This window comes from Leucoraja erinacea, chromosome 24 (genome assembly GCF_028641065.1).
Source record: "Leucoraja erinacea ecotype New England chromosome 24, Leri_hhj_1, whole genome shotgun sequence".
Lineage (NCBI taxonomy): Eukaryota > Metazoa > Chordata > Chondrichthyes > Rajiformes > Rajidae > Leucoraja > Leucoraja erinaceus.
In genome coordinates this window covers 8,595,237-8,616,716 of record NC_073400.1, presented here as the reverse complement: position 1 = coordinate 8,616,716, position 21,480 = coordinate 8,595,237, and the positions used below count along the sequence as shown (strand labels likewise).

The following is a 21,480-nucleotide window of genomic DNA, read 5'->3' as shown; positions in this document are numbered from 1 at the left end:
GTATTTCAAAATGTGTAAAATTATAATAACACCAACTATGAAATGTATTGGCTTAATAGAAAGGTACACTTTAGAAATTGTTTAGATTTATAGAAATATATTTTCTCTTGGTATAGACAGTGTATGACTTGTGTGATCATTGTGTTATACACGTATCTTGTATTTTGAGGAATGGTCTTTCATAAGAGCCTACTGGGGTTTTGCTGTGTTGAAATAAAATAATTCTAAAACAATTATAAAGCACAGGCAAACAAAGGCTGTAATGAGGCCAGGGAAGGGGGATCATGTGACTGATGTTGTAAATCACCAGAAGGACTCAGATGATTGGTTACTAGCTTGTCATACCCTCTGTATCTGAAATGTCTAATACCTATATAAATGCCATGAGTTTGTATCAAAGTTACTCCTCTCTGGACCCGCCCCAGAGCATCAGCTCTGTGTTGGAAGGTTCAAGAGACTAGTCTCAGCTGAATAAAGAATTGATTTTAACAGCAACAAGTGTTTGAGTCAAGTTGACTTTAGATTGAAAGAACTCAATTTAACACGCTCATGGCTTGCATGCATTCATGAAAGAAAATGTAAGATAGGAGACTAATTTGTACAGGCAGCTGAATCAGAGAAGGGCGCTCCAGTTTCTCTCTCAGTTAAGGTAATCAGTGAGGGCGAAAAACCATGTTATTGGTCAATATGTTTCCTTGCATTTCTCTGAGAATTGTCAACATCACTACTTTGCAGAATATTATGCTCAATTTGCATGAGACAGAAGAAATCTGCACTGCAGTGTTGGGTAGGCGAGGAGGAGACCGCGGAGTAAAACCCTAGTGTTGACCTTTTTTGTGACAGGCAAGAAGAGAGGCATCTCTTCATTTACCGCAATCAATTGTGTGCCCCTTCATTAACTCAGATTCCCTGACATTTCCTCCTCTTCCCATATGTGAACTGACCATGTATGTAGTAACCAGGTCCAGTGTGCCAACTAGAATGAAGCCAAGTGTACTTCCTGAACACAATGGGGAATAGAGCCAAGTGTGCAGTTTGAGCCCAGCTATTAAAGAGGGAGGTGGAGCATGGACACACCCAAAGCTGGAGACTAGTATGTGGCTGGGAATGTGAGCAAGTGAATCTAGGGAGGAAGAAATTTGGAAGTCGGAGAGTGGTGGAGGTGGGAGATCATGAACATAAGGTAGGATAATCAAAGACGAGAAATACAGATGCAGTAGAACTATAATGTAGTGGTACATAACCCCTGTGAATTACATTCCAGAGGCAAAATAATTTAAACCCATACTTCAGTGCAGTATTGAGGACAAAGCTGAAGTTGAAGGTATGAACTTTTGAGTGAAAAACTAAACCAAAGCCCCACATTTTCTCCAGCAGATGACCAAGACCCTACAGAACAAATCTGAGGAGTATTTCTCAGCTCCCCAGCTATTATTAGTCCCTCACCTAAAGTCATAAACCAGATTATATTGCCCTTACTCGATGTTGTTCATGGAACCATGCGGTGTGCAAAACTGGCTGTTTGTTTAAAAAGAACATAAAAAAAAAGAATCAGAAGTCCTTCATGCCTGCTACATCGTGTTCACTAACTGAATTAAAATCTTCCAATTGTACAAGTTACTTCTTCCACAGAGTCCAACTCTTTGACTCTGAAGCAGCTCATTTATAAATAAGCAGACGTCAATCCATTTGCACAAAGACAAATAAATACAGCAAACTTAGTGGAAAACTGATTATTACAATAGTGACAAATCAGAGATGCGGTTTACTGGTGATCATTGGTTTAACATTTTATTTATTTTGCATTGAGTTGGTTGATCAGATCTGAAGGCATAATCGAAGGAGATTTAGCTAACCTTCACAATAAACCGGATACATTCTTGAAAGAAAGAAATTAAATGGCTTTGTGCAGAGAGGGTAATTTATTAGCGAGCTGTTACAAAAAGCTGATACATGCACAATTTATTTATGTTGTTATTCCATAATTATAAGTACAGCAAAATACAAGCCCCGCAAAACTGGAAATTTGATCATGTCCCACTTATTTTTCTGCACTACTGCAGCTACCCGAGGATGGCAAAGAGGACTGCAAAGTTCTGGTCAGGGAAGTCAGATAAGCGTTTATGGGACTGCTTCAAATCAGTAGATTGGACCATGCTCCAGCATTTGTCAGCTTACCTTAATGAATAGGTCAGTCATAAACAACTTCATAAACAAAGTATGGATGAATGTGCACCTACCAAAACACTTCAAGTCTTCCCCAACTAGAAGCCATGGATGAAACAGGAAATTTGTAATTTGCCAAAGGCTAAATTTGCGCATTTAGGACTGGTGATACAGAGACATAGAAATGGGCAGGTATAACCATCTGAAGGCCAAGAGGTCACAAAGAAACAAATCCAGAATATGTAGGTCACAGATGGACAGATGACAGCTATAGCAGTGCTTGCATAACCTATTGCAAAAGATCTGCACAGACATATGGCGGAAATATTCAACATCTTCAACCTCTCGTTTCTGCCATCTGAGATTTCCATCTGCTTAAAAGGACATAATTTGTACCAATGGTGGTGCATGGTAACCTGCCTCTTTGATTACCGCCAACAGCACCTCCGTCCGCTGCAATGAGGAATTTTGTGAGGCTGGTAATAACACAAATCTACTCCTGCCTCTGGATCTGCTTCAATTTAGCTATCGCTACAATAGGTAAATCTCACTGGCTCTCCACTCTGTTCTGCACATCCGGATAACAGGAACGCATAAGACACAAAAAGCTGGAGTAACTTCGCGGGACAGGTAGCATCTCTGGGGAGGAATGGCTTGGGACCCTTCTTCAGACTTGTTTGGGAGAAGGGAAACAAGAGATGTGGAGAGATAAAGAACAATGTATGAAAGATATGCAAAAAAGTAACGATGGTAAAGGAAACAGGCCATTTTAAGCTGTTTGTAGGGTGAAAATGAGAAGCGTGTGACTTGGGTGGGGGAGGGATAGAGAGAGAGAATGCCGGGGCTACCTGAAGTGAGTGTACCACTGGGCTAAAAGCTGCCCAAGCAAAACATGAGATGCTGTTCCTCCAATTTACGTTTAGCCTCACTCTGACAATGGAGGACACCGAGGTCAGAAAGGTCTGTGTAGGTATGGGAAGGAGAATTAAAGTGCCCAGCAACCAGGAAGAAAATTAGGTTGGTTCACAGGGGGCTGAGCGAAGGTGTTCTGCGAAACGATCGCCCAGTCTGAGTTTGGTCTTGTCGATGTGTAAGAGTCCACATCTTGAACTTCGGATACAGTAGATGAGGTTGGAGGAGGTGCAAATGAACCTCTGCCTAACCTGAAAGAACTGTCGGGGTCCCTGGACAGAGTCGAGGGAGGAGGTATAGCAACAGGTGTTGCGTCTTCTGCAGTTGTAGGGGAAGGTACCTGGGAGGGGGTGGTTTGAGTGGGAAAGGATGAGTTAAGCAGGGAGTTGCGGAGGGAACAGTCTCAGCGGAAGACGGAAAGGGGTGGAGATGGGAAAATGTGGGATCCTGTTGGAGGTGGTGGAAATTTCGGAGGATTATGTGTTATATGCGATGGGGTGGAAGGTAAGGACAAGGGGGGAGGGGGAGCAAGGGCGGAGCTGCGGGGTACCGAGGAGACACGAGTGAGGGCCTCATCCATGATGGGAGGGGAATCCCCATTCCCTAAAGAATGAGGACATCACGGATGTTCTAAGAGTCAAAGATTCATATTGCATGCAAACAGGCTCTTCGGCCCAACTTGTCCACACTGGCCAACATGTCCCAGCTACACTAGTCCCATCTGCCTGCGTTTGGCCCATATCCCTCCAAACCTGCCCTATGTACCCGTCTCACTGTTTCTTAAATGTTGGGATAGTCCAGGCACGTGCCGTCAGGGTAGGCAAGGTAGGCACTGCTTACCCTGACTAAAATTATAACATAGTAATGACTAAATATAAATAGTAAAGGCATTGGAGGATTATGCCTATCTAAGAGATCGATTTCTTAGGTAGGCATAATTCTCCGTGCCTTTCATCCACAGCGCTCGTAACACGGGAAGGTCTGTGCAGCCCACGTGCCGTCAGTGCTGCTGGAAGCCGTCAATTTCAATCGGGGCTGAAGGCAGCTGAAATTCTGCCTTTGCAGCACTGTGCAGGCGCAGCAACCTATTGCGCATGCGCAGCGCTAGTTTCTTGGCGGTGTTTTCAAATATGGATTGGCATTATTTTAAGTGTATCTTAGGAAACAGGGAGAGAAGAATGGAGGCGTGCAATGCCACAGCATTGAGGCCGGGGGGGGGGGGGGGGGGGGGGGCGGGAGAGAAGCAGCTCGGGTGGCTGTGAGCGGCCGGGCCGGGCCAGATAACAGAACCGGCCACCACCTCAGCGCCTTCTGCCAGCCCCCGTTCACCTCTGGCAGCTCTCCATCTAAAAACCTCTCTCCTGCCGCTCGCTGGCCTCACTCATGTCCTTAAATTCCGACAGCACGATTGAGGTTACTCGGCTGTGGGAATTTAAGGATTTGCAGGAAGAGGCTTACATGAGCGTGCGGCAGGTGAGAGGTATTCAGACGGAGAGCACTGCCAAAGGTGAGCGGGCCGGCAGAAGGCGCTGAAGTGGTGGCCTGTTCTGCTGTCAGGTCCCGGCGACCGCTCGCAGCCACCCGAGCTGCTTCTATCCCTGGCTACAATGCGGTGGCTTCGCGCCCGGAGAGCTGCGGCAGCGGTGAGTGAGTTACTGGCATTATCCCCGACCCCCTCCTCCCACTCCTGCCCTCTCGCAACTTTACCCCTGGCACAGACTCTCCACACGTTGTGGAAGGAAATCTCCCCCCAATTGGTCCCTTGAACAAGTGTTGTCTTTCAATAAGATGACAACTGATTCAACTTTTCCCTGTGCTCCCGTTTTTCCCACCATCTCTCCACCAGCCATCACCCTTCACCACCCATCTATTCAGTAATTCAGAATAAAGGAGACTAGGAAGCCTTGGGCAAATTGAATTGTTACTGTTTTTATTTTTAGTTTTTATTTTTACGGAGGGAACAATCTGTGCATGCACGGTTTAATTTGTTTTTAAGCCGCCTGGCTGCCTGCCCTGAGTAATTACCTGGGATAGTCCCTGCCTCAACGACCTCATCTGGAAGCTCCTTCCATACACCCTCCACCCTTTGTGTGAGAAAGTTACCTCTCAGTTACCTCTATTAAATCTTTTTCCCTTCACCTTCAACCTATGTCCTCGATTCCTGTGCAATAGACTCTGTGCATCGACCCAATATATTCCTTGCATGATTTTATACACCTCTTTAAGATCACCCCTCAACCTCCTGTGCTCCAAGAAATAGAGTCCCAGCCTGCTCAACCTCTCCCTCCAGCTCAGACCCTCTAACCCTAGCAACATCCTCGTAAATCTTCTCTGTACCTTTTCCAGCTTGACAACATCTTTCCTATAACATGGTGCCCAGAATTAAACAAAATACTCTAAATGTGTTCTCACCAACGTCTTATATAACTGCAACATGACCTCCCAACTTCTATACTCAATACTCTGGGACTGATGAAGGCCGATGTGCCAAATTTACTAGGTGGAAAACAAAAAGGAAACTTAGAAATAACACAAATATGCTTCCAGTCATAATCTGTAACTTGCTTTATTGTAAAACTAAAATCATCCAAGCTTTAACTTCTTTCATGATTAACGATAAGATAGTTTACCTTATATTACTAAGCCCATTTGGTTACTGGATTAAGAAAAAACAAGTTCCATTAGACTTGCAGAAATACCCAATACTAATGATAACATTGATTGTATTCAATTTCTTAGATAGAGGAAGCACCAGATTTAAAAACATAAGAATAATAATTTTAATTAAAATCTATGATTTACTACCTACTCCGTCTTTTGAGTAATTAAAATGACAAAATATTTGCAAGTTTACCCAGTGACAAGGAACATAGCTTTGGTTCTCTCTGCCCTGCAAATTGAAGCAAAGGTCTTCTGTTCTGGAATAGATTGTCTTACATACACACACACACATTTTATATGTATAGGTTTCATTTCTCCTTGGCGTTGATCTCTTAAATGCATTTGTAAGAAAATCAAGATTAAGAACTTTGTTGCACAGTTACAACTACAATACTCAGTAAACCTTTATTCATGTAACTGCCTTGAGAATATCATGAGTATGGCTGCATCCCAATGAAAACAATGCTAAATGTTGATTAATAATTATAAAGCTTGAAAAATAAATCTGTGTTGCTGCAAGGATTGCTGCAGCTTCATTTCCAATAAAGGCAAAAGTCAAACTTGTACTTGATGATATTCCAATCTGATTTCACTGTTGGCTTTAAGCTTGGATCCGAATTTACAGCATAAAGTTTGTGCACAAACCACCATGAGCTAAAATGAAGTTATCCATTACTGTCACCAGTAAAGCAATCACTGCCTGTAATAAAGATTCAAGCAGAACTTCACACCTGATAGATGCCTCACTACTTCCTTACTGATTCATTTTTTACAAGTACCTTTTTCAAAATGGGAATTGAATGATACAAAGGATATTCTAATTTCTACTTTATTTTTGGAGTGAAAATTCACAACGAGACAAGTATGTGTATTACCTCACTCAAGAATAACATCCTGACAGAATATCCTCATTCCCAAACAACAATTCTACTGCAATTGTTTGAAAGTGAGATCAGTGCATCGAATGAAAAACAATGGAATACTAATCCAAGTAAAGTAAAACGTCACCTATTCTTTTTCTCCAGAGATGCTTTCTGACCAGCGGAGTTACTCCAGCTCTTTGTGTCTATCTTTAAGTAAAGTTAGTGTTGATCATTAATAAAAATATAACAGCTGTCAATTGTGGAATGTGGGTTTCAAGCACTGATCTCCCACAATTTAAATGCTTATTAGGAGAGAAACACTTTGCTAGTTCACAAATAAAAGTCCAAGACTTGAGGCTATTTCCAAGATCACATGTAATTTCTAACTGATTCAGAACTGACAACATGAAGACATTACTGTTTTTTTTTTTTTTAATCAGTCACATTCATATTTGTTAATCTGCAAATGTTCTTCACTGACTCCCCATATTCTAATCTAACCTTTAAATGCTCATATTTCAAGTAATGTTCACACTTTAAATCTCCTAAAAATGTAGTGAACTATTATACTTCATACAATTGATGTTTTAGTAGCCTACAGCATTTATTATTCTACACTGGAAAGGAAGAAACATAAGTACAATTAGCAGAGTAATGGGGATGAATCATTGACAAATCACATCTTATTAATGGTTTAACGTGGGGAAAAAAGCAAACTTGTTCATCTAGTTAATAAATCTGGTTATCAGAAACAGTTCATTTTAAACTATTTCTTCTGGAATCAGTATATCCTAACTAGTTAGAAAGAGCAGCAATAGATGAGCTACACATTTTTTTCCCTACTGCCATATCATAAAGTCATAGACATAGCTGTGCAATAGCTTTTATATCTTGCTCTTTTTCACAGTATGGTGCATATATATTACTGTACTTTAAGCAACAGGATTCTGAAGTTGAAGAATTATCTTCAATATCTCCTGGATGCTTTTAACTCGAGGCTATCAATTTAATATTTGGCAGGAATAATTAACGCAAGCCTAAATTGAATAGAGTAAAACGGCTAAAACTGACTGGATCAGAGGTATTTGTACTCACCATGAAGCGCAGATCATCAAACCCATTCAGCACTAGCTTGCTTTCATACTGTGGCATTCCAATGGACTCAAGCCATTGCCCAACACTCTGCTCCAGTATCCGTGAACCTGTTGAGAGATTGATTGGCAAACGCTTCAGCAAGGAAAAACCATTGAGGCGATAACAATGGCACTCCGATGAGGAGATATGACACTGCCACATCATGGTTTCCTGCGATGTCCCTGGGCAACTGATCCAACTAAAATATCCCTGTTCAGCTGCTCCTGCAGTTTCACAAAATCCAGAGAGTGCTATTAAACCCTGCAGAGTTCCCAAGTAGACTTCAGGCATATGTATTTGTCAGTCTTTGCATACATTTTAAAAAATCCACAGAGAGGATCATGCAGAGTAATTTTCAAATACCACAGACTTTGTCGGATCGCCATTAGTTAACTTGTTTGAATTAAAAATGTGGCATGCAGCATGATGAGGCTGCTGCTTCTGCATTCAAGTCAGGTCAAGCGGCTACACGCTGCCTCCAGTCTGATGTTGTTAATAATACAGCTGGGATCTGAGCCTCAAAGTCGTACTAATGATCAGCTCCTGGTGCTGCAGCAATGTTCACCCTTTGCCAGCTGAGCTCCTCGTTTGATCCCTCAACACTATTATCTCACTGCCTCACTCTCTTCTCCCCTCCCCCTCCGAGCTCCTAACACAAAACACCGATTACAATACACTATCTACCATTCAATATCGTGAGCAGCTTGCCACTGACAGTCGGAGAAATTAGACAACTTCAGAAGGCATGGAAATAAAATACTGCAGTAATGAGCATGCATTCTAGCTGTGAGCATTAAATAGCAGGGAGTGTCCCCCTGTGTAGGCATCAGCAAAAAGCAAATGATCTTGTTTCAGAAAATGAAAACTGGAATCTTATTTATCTGAAAAATTGCCTTCTAAACCTTGCCCTACAATCAATTGAATGATATTCTCACCCAATTGATTAGATTGTGCATGATTGCTTCTGCAAAGGGAACCACAATAACTCAGGAATACAAATTTAGAGATCAAACTGTGTTGAAAGGTTATTCTTTGATAAGTTACTGTTAAATGTTGATATATTCGTTCAATCGGTCAGAGATTAAAATGAGTTAAATTCTTAAAAGGAATTAAAGTAAAGGGTGAAAAAAAAGGTGGTGTTAAGAGGAAAAACCCAAGTAAAGGAGACAAAGAAATAAGAGGGGGAGGGCAGAGTGAAGACTGTGGGGATAATAAACTGAACATTTTCATTTTCAGAACTTGCATGTTTATTTGGCCTGTTCTTTTTTTTGCACAAATCTTCTCATTTCCAGGTGCATGAATCTCTATGGATGGCAGGATTTTGATGATGCTCTCCAGCAATTGTTATAAAGTAATATATAAATGACCGATGGAGATGCCGATTCTATTTCATCCTTCTCCACAGGAGGCATCATGTATTTCATAGTGCAACCAGGCTGAGACGGAAGTTCAGTCGCATCATTTTACTCAGACAAAACTCCATCCCTTCATGAAATCTTTGCAATACAACACTTGTCAGCAAAAGTATCAAATTTGTTTCTGGGAGTTGCTGATTTTAGACATCTTAACCCCCATCTTGTTTTCATACATTTTTTTACTGATGAATTACTACTAATTATAACTTCAGAAATCACAGGATTGATCTTTATTCGACAAGTCTGACCTATAGTTCGGTCTACTGCAAATAGAATCCTGACAAGATTCAGATGCTCCTTGCATTCAAAATGCAACTTATTCGCTATACAAGATTAAAACATCATTTATTTTCTCTCCAAATTCCCAGTAAAATGCAGTACCTTCAAAGTAAATTTAATTGGCCTATTTCAAAATAGATATGACACTGCAAGATCTAATGTGGAAATAAAATTAAATATATTAAAGCTTAAGCTCTGGAGCAATGAAAATATACCAGGCTGAGAACATTAAATTGTACCACATCTTAAAGTTTTTAACGTCTCATTTCAAAATATTTTGTCAAGTGCTCTGTCAAGTGTTAATTTCACTTCAGGACAACATGTCCAAATATTGCTTAAATTTAAAGCAGGATACATTTATTATCATATCAGCTCATGTAGATCACTCTGGAAATTCAAACGGGCTCACCAAGCATAAAACATCCTTATGCCAATGACATAACGTTCATCTTAATCATAAACAATTAATTGCATTGCCGTGAGAACTGGCAGTCACATTTGACAAAAGGTCTAGGACCCCTGTTTTTGTTTCCATCGACGCTGCTTGACCTGCTGAGTATTCCCAACAATTTTGTTTCTCATAATTAAGCTTCAATCTCCAGCCAGCATCACCTCGTACTATCCCCCGCACTGACAATACCAACTCTACCCCCAACACCATAAAAGCTTCATTTTGGCCTCCTACCATCAGTACTCTCCTTCAAGCCTGCCTTCAAAAACAGGCCCTGGCTCAGTTACAGACTTGTATTATCTATTGTGCATTCCACAGAACACAGAGTGCAAAAAGCATTTAGTGTTGCCCAGTACTGAATGTTGCAGCAGTTAGCCGTTAACAAAGATGGTCTCTGTAGTGTACCATTAATGCCCTTTTCACTCTGCCAAATAATTTCTACATGTCAACATGCAGAAACTTTGCAAAATGCCTAATAAAAGTCTGGATAAATTCATAATTCCTTCCTCCCGGAAAATATTATCGCATTGAATGGCGGTGCTGGCTCGAAGGGTCGAATGACCTACTCCTGCACCTATTGTCTATTGTCTATTATATAATGGTATTTTACGCATCCAGTATCATATCATTTGCACATTCCTGCACAGTAAACATCATGTTCGAACTGAAGTTATGTTTAGTAAACTACAGGACTTTTAGTTCAAACTTTAGTTAACTGCAATCCAACTTCCATTTACAAAATATCGCAGAACTCTATTCCCAGAGATGATATGCAAGACTTGCAACTGAGGGTGGAAGTAGAAGATACACTTCCCTACTGGCCCTCCAAGTATACCCCAGAAACAATGTTTTTCTGGTCAATTTCCTGGTTTTATGGATTTTTTCTTTCCTGCCTTTCAAAATTACATTGCTATTATTTTTCCAAAGTCTCATATTTCGAAATGTAATTCTAAACTAAATTTTCTTTATTCAGTAGATTGAGTTAAATTTATTTCAGTGTAAGTCCACAGATAAATTATAAAAAGGCAAATATAAATGCATTGAATATTTAGGAAAGAACTGCAGATGCTGGTTTAAATGGAAGGTAGGTCACAAAATGCTGGAGTAACTCAGCGAGACAGGCAGCATCTCTGGAGTAAAGGAATGGGTGACGTTTTGGGTCGACCCGACCGACCTGAAACGTCACCCATTCCTTCTCTCCAGAGATGCTGCCTGTCCCACTGAGTAACTCCAGCATTCTGTGATCTGCATTGAATATATTCTTGGAACGTGTTGAAATGGCAATTTATTTATTTTTCCTAACTTCTCTATGGTCTATTTCAATTTTTTAAAGTCTTCCGCAAGTTTAACATACATGCACAAATGAAAATCAAAGCATAATCGTATTGCATCACGATCTTCCCAAAGGCCAGGATACCAGAGTACACAAACAGAACATTTTTCTCAGGATAGAAATGTCAAAGACATTTGACGTCTTTAAATACAGACGAGGTGCCGAAAGACTGGAGGGTGGCAAATGTTGTTCCATTATTCAAGAAGGGTTGCAGGGAAAATGTTGGGAACTACAGGGCAGTGAGTTTAACATCTGCAGTCGGAAAGTTACTGGAGAGTATTCTGAGGGATTGGATATACAGACAGTTCAATGGACAAGGGCTTATTAGGGATAGTCAGCATGGTTTTGGACGTGGGATGTCATGTTTTACAATCTGAGTTGTTTGAATACGTGACCAAAAAGACGATAAGGGCAGAGCTTTAGGTGTTGTATATATGAACTTCAGCAATGCATTCGACAAGGTTCCGCATGGTAGGCTGCTCTGGAAGGTTAGATCGCATGGGATCCAAGGAGAGATAGCTGAATGGATAGAAAATTGGCTTCATGGAAGGAAGCGGAGGGTGATGGTGGAAGGTTGCTTTTCGGACTGGAGGCCTGCGTGTGCCTCAGGGTTCGGTGTTTGGCCCATTACTGTTTTTCATCTATATCAATGATTTGGATGAGAAGTTTGCTGATGATACAAAAGTGGTTTTGCAGATAGTGACCATGGTTGTGAAAATTTGCAGCAGGGTGTTGATCGATGGTTTAACTTGGCATCATGTTCAGCACAGACATTCTGGACTGAGGTGCTTGTTCCTGCGCTGGACTATTCTATGAGCAAAAAATTTAAGTGCTAGATAAACTCAACAACAGGCAGCATCTGTGGAGGGAATGGATATTTCAGGTCAGGACCCTTCTTCAGACTGCACTGATTGCACTGTTCTAGGTTCAATGTAACATATTTCACATACGTCTTTGTGGCGGGCAAGGACAAACTCCCCTAAACTACTCATGTGAATGTCCTTCTTTATTCACATGGCATAATTATTATTTGCTTCCTTGCATGCACATAGTTCAATTCAACATTTAACACAAACAGTATAATATGAATACCTTAATTCAACAAAATTGCTAACGTAGAATGAACACTCTAATTACCTGAAGTATTGTGCCATTCTTTTCTGAAGTCACTGTCAATTCCTGCACCAATGGAATTCATTATTTTTTCAATCTGCAAAATAGAAATAAGCATCTAGGATGATGATTGTTTCGGCATATCTTTTATCCTAATACTTGCATTCGACACCAAATCAGCAAGCACAAGCCAATTTAAGCAAGTCACAATACTAGCTAAAGCCCAGTTCAGTTTTACAGGATATATTGCGACAGGCCACCTTTTGTAAAATAAAACGTAAACATGCATGTCCACTGATAAAAAGGAGAAAGAAGCAGACCAATCCAGAAGCAAGTATTGATTAGTATTAATAGTTTCCCAGACTACAAAAAGATCCAGAGTTCCTCACACCATTCTAGAATCCATTCTACACAACAACAAAAATCTTACACTGGACAAAGATTGACTTCTGCGAGCATTAGGCAACGGAAGTAGTGGTTTCCGCTGTGGGAGATTAAATAAATGCATGGTAAACAGGAACCACGGACACGTCAAATTAGAAATTTAACCTTGAATTAATACTCATACATCAAATACATGTTCTGCAGAATGCACAAATAAGCTGCAAAACACAATACAAATGCTCTCTATGCAAGGTCAAATAATATTAAGCTGCTGAATTCAAAGATGAGTTAGCAAATCCAAGTATGTGTGCAAAAGGACATTGGCGTAATGTAGATCTCAGAAAATCAGCTAACTATAGGAGGATATTTTTCAATTTGATGTTTCACATGCATTAGCAACTGAGAACTGCAACACTTTCCTAAATATGACAGCTCACATTTACAAATAATTTTCTATTATTTTTAGTAGTATTGACAGCAAACAAAACAGAACATAAGCAAGAATGCTAACATGAAGCAAAATACGGGCAATTACAAAAATGGTATTAAAATTTATGAAACCTTGTGCTCTCACCAGAAAATCAATCCATTATCTGGCTTCATGGTGAGGGTGCAGGGAAAAAGGGGAACAATAAAAATGACTATAAAAGATTAAGAGCAGTACCAAAATGATTACCATTAATGATTTTTTGTAAGCAAATCAAGTGTTGTTACAATTGGTTACCATAATTCCTCCCCCCCCTCCCTTCTGTGCAAACAAATATTGGAAATTAAAGTTGTTTTGGGAAAGATAAAGGTAAAATAATTAAACACATTTATCTATAAGATGATTGATGTACTATTCTGTGTTATCAATGGCCAAACGCTAACTGAAAATAACTGGCTTTATTATTGGAATGACAATAGAAAAGAAGTACAACCTTCTGTTTGTGTTAAATAGCAAACACTCAACCATAAAGCAGCTGAAATATTTTTAGAAAATGGAAAGCAGCCAGGAGCAGTTATGGACAATTCCTCTGTCTGCCAAAGGCTGTGCTGGTGCACTGACGAGTATTTGAAGGTCATGACTTCAAACCTGGATCAAAGCTCAGGGGGCTACCATGCAGCAGTGATCCCTGGCCGAGGTGTGTTGGGATTTGGCCTACCCACAGCTGGGTCCTCAAAACACAGGAGAGTCAGTAACAAGGTTTATCTGCAAAATCTGACAAACACACAAAGGAGAAGCAAACTAATGTCAGTATCCTCTTATTACCAATGTTTCCTGCATTGAAACCTTAAATTACACTCAAACATTGTCGGGCAGACCATGCCCTTCGCATAATCTGTCAGACACTTTATTTCAAGTTCTGTCAGTTAAAGAGATCACCAGAATAGGAGGAAAAGATTCAAGAATGTTCTCAAAGTTTGCCTGAAAATATGCTACATCTCCACTGACTTCTGGGAATCTCTGGCCCATGATCATTCAAAATGGAGAAACCGCATTCTTGATAGCACCGAGAACTTCATGTATCACACTGATATAACAGCACAACTGTAGAAGGGTACTTCACAACTCAAACTAATTACTCCCCCATCCCATCAAGTACTTCCTGTCCCATCTGTACTTGTGTCTCTAGGTCCGATTTGGGGCTTATCAACTCTAGGCCTACAGGACAAGAGTCATCTTTGATCCTGAGGTGGCGAAAGGGACATGGCATAAGAGTTGGAAGAAAATTAAAAGAATACTCACAGATGCTACATATGGGCCGTAAAAGACCTAGAGGAAGTTCAGTCTTCATTCATAATTATGCAAAATTGTGGACAAATTTTATACTGAAATTGCTGTGGAATTTCAAATTGCTGTGGAATTTCTTTTGTGCAGAAAAAAACTTTGAACAAATTCAGTTTAAATTATTCAAATTACTTTAATAACCCACATGTCTGACACTCTTTAAAAGCTGGAAATGTGACAATGCATGAGAAAACTGCAAATAATCAGAGGCAAATTACAACTTGTTCACATACCATTAATTTAATACGGATCAAAAACAGATCATGTTATCATGGTAAAATCTGCTGTGTTCTTTGATAGAATGAGTCCTGATTGCTGGTACAGAAACCACATGCACCACGTGTAATATCAATGTAATGCCAATAGTTACTTTCTCAAATGGTCTCTTACACGTCTTCCTTTGAAGCCCTCGAATCCATACCACATTTTCAGCTAATTACAAACTAAAGCCAAGGTGCATCCAACTAACATGCAAAACTGCAGCCCACAGTTCCAAAACTACTCTGCGCTGCACGCCACCTAAAGAAAAGCTATTTTCCTGCAGAAGTCAAGGGTCCTCATTATTTGATGAGATTATGATAACCTAAAATAAGGTGATCTGTCGTTTGGCATTAAAACCGATCAACATTGGAAACAAAGAGGAACCAACAGAGGTACAAATCACCTATTAATGAGTCACAATACAATGAAAGAAAGCCTTTTAACCTATTACTTAGGACCAAAGGAAAAGTTTATTTTTTGAGGATCATAACTGCTCTAAATTCTAAGATCAATGGACTTATGGATATTAAATAAATCAGGTAGTGAAGTGGATTGGGCAATGAAGTGGTCAATGATTTTTTTGAACATTGGAAGTAAACCGGAAAGATGGTGCAGCCTAATGGGCCTGTCCCACTTAGGCGACGTTTTAGGCGACTGCAGGAGACTACGCAGTCGCCACATGTTCGCGGGTGGTTGCCGGGGAGTTCCCGCATTCTTCTGGGAACTAGACGCAGCCTCATTACGGTCGCCGCAAATTTTTCAACATGTTGAAAAATTAGCGGCGACTAGAATGAAGCCGTCATGGAGAGTAGCGAGAATTCTCGTACCGTAGGTGGGTCGCCAGGAGGTCCTAGTGAGTTGCCAAGAGGTCGAAGGTTCTGAGGTTCGCGTAGGTTGTAGCCGGTGCTGACCTGTGAATTTCATTGTCGTATAGGGGGAAAAAAAGGTAAGCAGTAGTTTTGAGAACCAAGGATATCCGACTGGTAATGTTAAATGTCTGCCGAGTTTCACAGCCGCGTATCTCTGGCTTATTAAAAGTTGTCTCCACTCCTTCTTCCCCCCTCACTCCTATTTTAAAGAACTTACCGTACACTGTGCTAGCCGACTTAATCACAGCGCGAACCTTCCTGTTCATCGCGGTGTGTGTCTGTATCACCTTGGCTTTGCACCGTGTGAATTTTTTAGACAATGCTCCCCCCGCTTGCCGTCTCCCGCGCCTGCATGGCGTGCGTGCGTTCCATTCTGACAGTCGCCGTTCCACTTGCCGGTTTTTCAGGCAACTGCCGGCAACTCGACAGTCACCGGCAGTCCGCTGAAAAATCGCCCATGTGGGACAGGCCCATTACTCTTGCTTCTACTTTGAGATAATGTTCTGACTGCAAAACAGTTCAGTCAATTGTAATTTTGAATTATTTCAAAGCTCTGAATCGAAGTTACCCATCCTTGCAACAATTCTACCAAACCACTTTCTGCAATCTTCCTGCATTGCAGCACACAGAATTCGATGCAAATGTCTATGTTTGAAAACAACAACCAATAAATTAAATGGTATTAGAAACCATGCAATAAGCTTGGAGTGTAATTAATTACATTTCTTCAAGAGATGTCCATAGTCATGGAAGATAATATAATCTTATTCTGTGAGCACCTAACCTGCAAGGATTCAGTAGGACATCTATCTACACTTTTACCATTTGTCGTGTCCTTTTGTATCAGAGTGGATTCTGTGAGTTAACTGTCTGTTTTTGTGTCCATTTAAAATAATAAAACAATAATGTACATTGTATTATGAAACAAGGCTGGACACTAGCGTTTCAGTGGGAGAGCATGTAAGAACAGTAATCATGACTTTGGATCTTAGGCAAAAGTACTAAATTGGGGTTGGCAAAAGAACTATGAGGCAGAAGTTAGGGTGAAAATAATTTAATTACGTGCCGAGTTGTAAGCGCATTCAAGGAATTAATTTATTCTTGCTCCACATTTAAAAGGGGAAATTGCTCCTTCTTCCTGTTACCGGAGTACACTCTAGCCGGCGCGAACCTTCCTGTTCATCGCGGTGTGTGTCTGTATCACCTTGGCTTTGCACCGTGTGAATTTTTTTGACAATGCTCCCCCCGCTTGCCCTCTCCCGCGCCTGCATGGCGTGCGTGCGTTCCATTCTGACAGTCGCCGTTCCACTTGCCGGTTTTTCAGGCAACTGCCGGCAACTCGACAGTCACCGGCAGTCCGCTGAAAAATCGCCCATGTGGGACAGGCCCATTACTCTTGCTTCTACTTTGAGATAATGTTCTGACTGCAAAACAGTTCAGTCAATTGTAATTTTGAATTATTTCAAAGCTCTGAATCGAAGTTACCCATCCTTGCAACAATTCTACCAAACCACTTTCTGCAATCTTCCTGCATTGCAGCACACAGAATTCGATGCAAATGTCTATGTTTGAAAACAACAACCAATAAATTAAATGGTATTAGAAACCATGCAATAAGCTTGGAGTGTAATTAATTACATTTCTTCAAGAGATGTCATGGAAGATAATATAATCTTATTCTGTGAGCACCTAACCTGCAAGGATTCAGTAGGACATCTATCTACACTTTTACCATTTGTCGTGTCGTGATTTTGTATCAGAGTGGATTCTGTGAGTTAATTAGAAGGTTCTGTCTGTTTTTGTGTCCATTTAAAATAATTAAGACAATAATGTACATTGTATTATGAAACAAGGCTGGACAGGTGACTAGCGTTTCAGTGGGAGAGCATGTAAGAACAGTAATCATGACTTTGGATCTTAGGCAAAAGTACTAAATTGGGGTTGGGTAAATTGCAAGACTATGAGGCAGAAGTTAGGGAAAATAAATTAAGAGCAGTTGTAAGACCATTCAAGAATTAATTTATTAAATCCACATTTAACACAGGGGAATTGCTGAAAGACCAGTTGATCGGAGTTCAGGACAGACATGTTCCAGTAAGAAATGGGGACAAGGAGGGCAAGGCAAGGGAATCTTGGATAATGAGATTGGGCGGCACAGTGTCTCAGCGGTAGAGATGCTGTCTTATTGCCCCAGGACCCGGGTTTGATCCGAACTACGGGTGCTGTCTGTATAGAGTTTGTACGTTCTCTGTGCCCACGTGGGATTTCTCCCAGTGCTCCAGTTTCCTCTCACACTTCAAAGATGTACAGGTTTGTAGGTTCATTGGCTTTAGTTAAATTGTAAATAGTCCCTAGTGTATGAGATAGTGCTAGCGTACGGGGTGATCGCAAGGTTTAGCAAGATGAAATCAGACAAGCCTTTGAGGAATATAAAGAAGGCAAAAAAAACCTCAAGTGGAAACTCAAGGGCATTGGGAGGACCTGGTAAGGAGGATTAAAGAGAAAGCTGATGGTTTTGTACATTCCTCAAAATCAAGAGATAATTAGGGAGATTGTAAGACCATTCAAGAATTAATTTAATTTATGCTTAGTCAGAAAATGTATGCGAGGTACTGAGTACTTTGCATCAGTGTTAAGGAGGATTGTGTGATCAGTTTGGGGTTTACCAGTATGTAAGGTATTTTGAGGTAAAGAAAGTGGTGGTGGTTAGTTTCTCAAACAGTATTAAGGTAGAATAAGTCCCCAGAACCAAATAGGATCTATCCTATGTTATAGAGAGAGGCAAGAGGGAAGATTGCTGGGGCCTTGAGGAAGATTTTACCTGGATACATACACAATAGGTGCAGGAGTAGGCCCTTCAAGTCAGTACCACCATTCAATGTGATCATGGCTGATCATCCACAATCAGTACCCTGTTCCTACCTTGTCCCCTTATCCCTTGATTCCGCTAGCCCCAAGAGCTCCATCTGACTCTCTTTTGAATGCATCCAGTGAATCAGCCTCCACTGCCTTGAGGCAGAGAATTGCACAAATTCACAACTCTCTAGGTGATTCCACAAATTTACAACTCTCAGGGTAAACTAGCTTACCACAGGTGAGATCACGGAGGACTAGAGCGTACATCACTGAAACATACAAGATCCTCTCGAAGCACAGGTGGACAGATCGAGATATTTTCATTCATTGGAGATGTTGAATGAGAAGACATAATTGCATGATGTGGGAACAGTCATTTAATACTAAGATTGGAGAAATAACCAACCATGATGTTCTGTTGGAATTTTCTACCCTGAAGAATTATGGAGGCTTGATCACTGAGGGTATTTTAAGGCACTGTAGACATATATTTGAAACATTGGGAAGTGAAGGCTTTGGAGAACTGGCACAGAAGAGAAAAGGAGGCCATAAGTAGATCAGCCATATTGAATTATGGTGCAAGCATGAGAAGCTGAATGGACTACTGCTGAGACTTTCTTATTTGAAATATATTAAGAAAACTGGGCTTTGAGACTGGTTTAAAATTCAGGCAGTAAATTAAAAATCACATATTTATGCAATAATGTTGCAATGATCATTGTTGTGTAAATATAAAATTGGTTTTGAGAATAGGCTCAGGGATATGTTATCCATGAATATGCACTACAAATTCTTTTGATTTGGGTAGAGTGCTTCCTTGGTACATTCTGCCGATGCAGAAAATGACTATAATAGAGCTAAGTATTGGAAAGAGGGGCTGGTCATATTCAAGAAAGGAGACGACGTCCAATCATATTGGTTACAAAAAGGTTTCCTCACTGTCTGCCAGGTAGCCTCCTTAATTGCCACCTCGCCGAACATAAACTAAGAATTCCGAACAATCTGGTACATAATGATGTGACGTTTATTACTTGGCACAAATTGGAGGAATAGCAGCTCATATTTCGCTTGGGCAGCTTACAGCCTAGTGGTATGAATATCGATTTCTCTCACTTCAGGTAGGCCCGGCATTCCATTGCTCTCTGTCCCTCCCCCAACCAAGTTGGCTTGTTTCATTTATCATTGTTACTTTTTAGCATATGTTTCATTAATTGTTCTTTATCTCTCCACATGACCGTCTATTTCCCTCGGTTTTCCTATTCCTAACCAGTCTGAAGAAAGTTCTCGACCCGAAACGTCACCCCTTCCTTCTCTCCAGAGATGCTGCCTGTCCCGCTGAGTTACTCCAGCACTTTGTGTCTATCTTCCGTTTAAACCAGCATTCACAGTTCCTTCTTACATATATCATTTGAAAGCCTTCCTCACAGTCCCAACGTCGCCAATTTTGGTGTCATCTGCACACTTACTGAGCAACCCACGTATATTTATGCCAAGTCAGATGTACATATATCTGAAACAGCAGAAGTTCCAGCACAGATCCCTGCGGAACGCCACTGGTCACAGACTTCCAACCAGAATAATACTTCCATCGTTACCCTCTGCCTTCTACGAGTAAGATAATTCCGAATCCAAGCGATCAAGTCACTGTTGACCCCATGCATCTGATCTTCTGGTTCAGCCTACCATGAAGGACATTATTAATAACCCTGGAGACAACTTCCACTCTCTTACCCATATCAGTCAACTTTCTCACATCCTCAAAAAACCTACTTAAGTTCATAAGACATGACTTGCCACACCAAAGCCATGCTGACTGTCCTTAATTCTCTTCCAAATATGAGTAAATACTATCCAGAAGAATCCCTCCAATAGCTACCCTACCACTGACATGAGACGCATCGGCCTGACATTTTCTGGATTATCTCTACTTCACTTTTTATGAAAAGAACAATGTTTGGCTACTCTCCAGTCTTCCGGGATCTCGCCTGGGGCAGAAGATGAGGCAAAGACCATTAAGCCCCAGCAATCTCCTCTTTTGCCTCTTTCAATGGACAGATCCCATCAGTCTCTGGGGATTTGTCGACAAGTCATCTGTACATGTGGCTTAAATGAGAATTGAAAGGAAATACAATCCATTCAGTTACTTTAAACATCAATTCTGGGAGCTAATTTTATTCTGTGTCTCAAATGTGGGATAATGATTTGAGAAATTTTAGAAGGCAACTGCCCATTACCCAAATGGCCATAACACAGGGGTCACCTGTAAATCTTCACTACATTCACTTCACTAACACACTTCACAATCACAGAAAAATCACAACTACGCCATCAATTTGAAGTGCAAAGTTGACAATTGTGACTGTGCACCTTCACAGGTTTACATTATTCTTTTCTACAGAAACATGAAAAGATTTGTATTTCCACACTAAATACCTGGAAATCAAGATTGTTCGCCAACTCTCTTCCACGGCACAACTTTATTGTCCACCAACAAAATCCTACATCATTTTTCATATATCAGGAGCCACCTCTCACCAAAGATAATTTATTTTTATATAAGATACCAACCCAACCATGTCAATGTGTTGAGAGTCTATTCGGATTAATGTTGCAGAGGTTGGAGCTGTTGCCTCACAGCTACAGGACTCTGTGTTCAATCCAAATGCAGAATGCTGTCTGTGTAGAGTTTGCAAGCAATCCATTCGGGTTTCTGGTTTCTGTCAGTTACTCAAGTTTTCTCCCCACATCTTAATGATATGCTAGTAGAGCCAAATCCTTGCAGCTCAAGCAACTTTGGGCGCTATCGGCTTGGAGTTTATATATGTTCTTCCTGTGACCGTGTGGATTTCCCCTGAGTGCTCCACATTCCTCCCACATCCCAAGGACATGCTGGCAGGTTAATTGGCTACTGTCAATTATCCTTTGTTGTAGGCAGATGGTAAAAGATCTAAAGGCATACAAGAGGAAAATGTTGCCGGGCTATGGTGAAATAGTGTGATGGAATAGGACTGA

The 21,480-nt window shown here is 40.8% G+C and overlaps 1 protein-coding gene across 13 annotated transcripts in view; it reads right to left on the bottom strand.

The window, feature by feature from the left end:
- Positions 1–21,480, bottom strand: part of LOC129708622 (ankyrin repeat and SAM domain-containing protein 1A-like) — a 239,090-nt gene that overhangs the window by 58,926 nt on the left and 158,684 nt on the right. For 7 of the 13 annotated variants that reach the window (XM_055654477.1, XM_055654480.1, XM_055654478.1 and 4 more), the window contains 3 exons: positions 12,758–12,811; positions 12,352–12,424; positions 7,698–7,804 (listed from right to left, as the gene is read on the bottom strand). In XM_055654477.1, coding sequence (XP_055510452.1) covers positions 7,698–7,804; positions 12,352–12,424; positions 12,758–12,811 — 234 coding nt within the window. The remainder of the gene's footprint in view (positions 1–7,697; positions 7,805–12,351; positions 12,425–12,757; positions 12,812–21,480) is intronic. The other 6 variants (XM_055654479.1, XM_055654490.1, XM_055654489.1 and 3 more) reach the window with 1 other exon arrangement.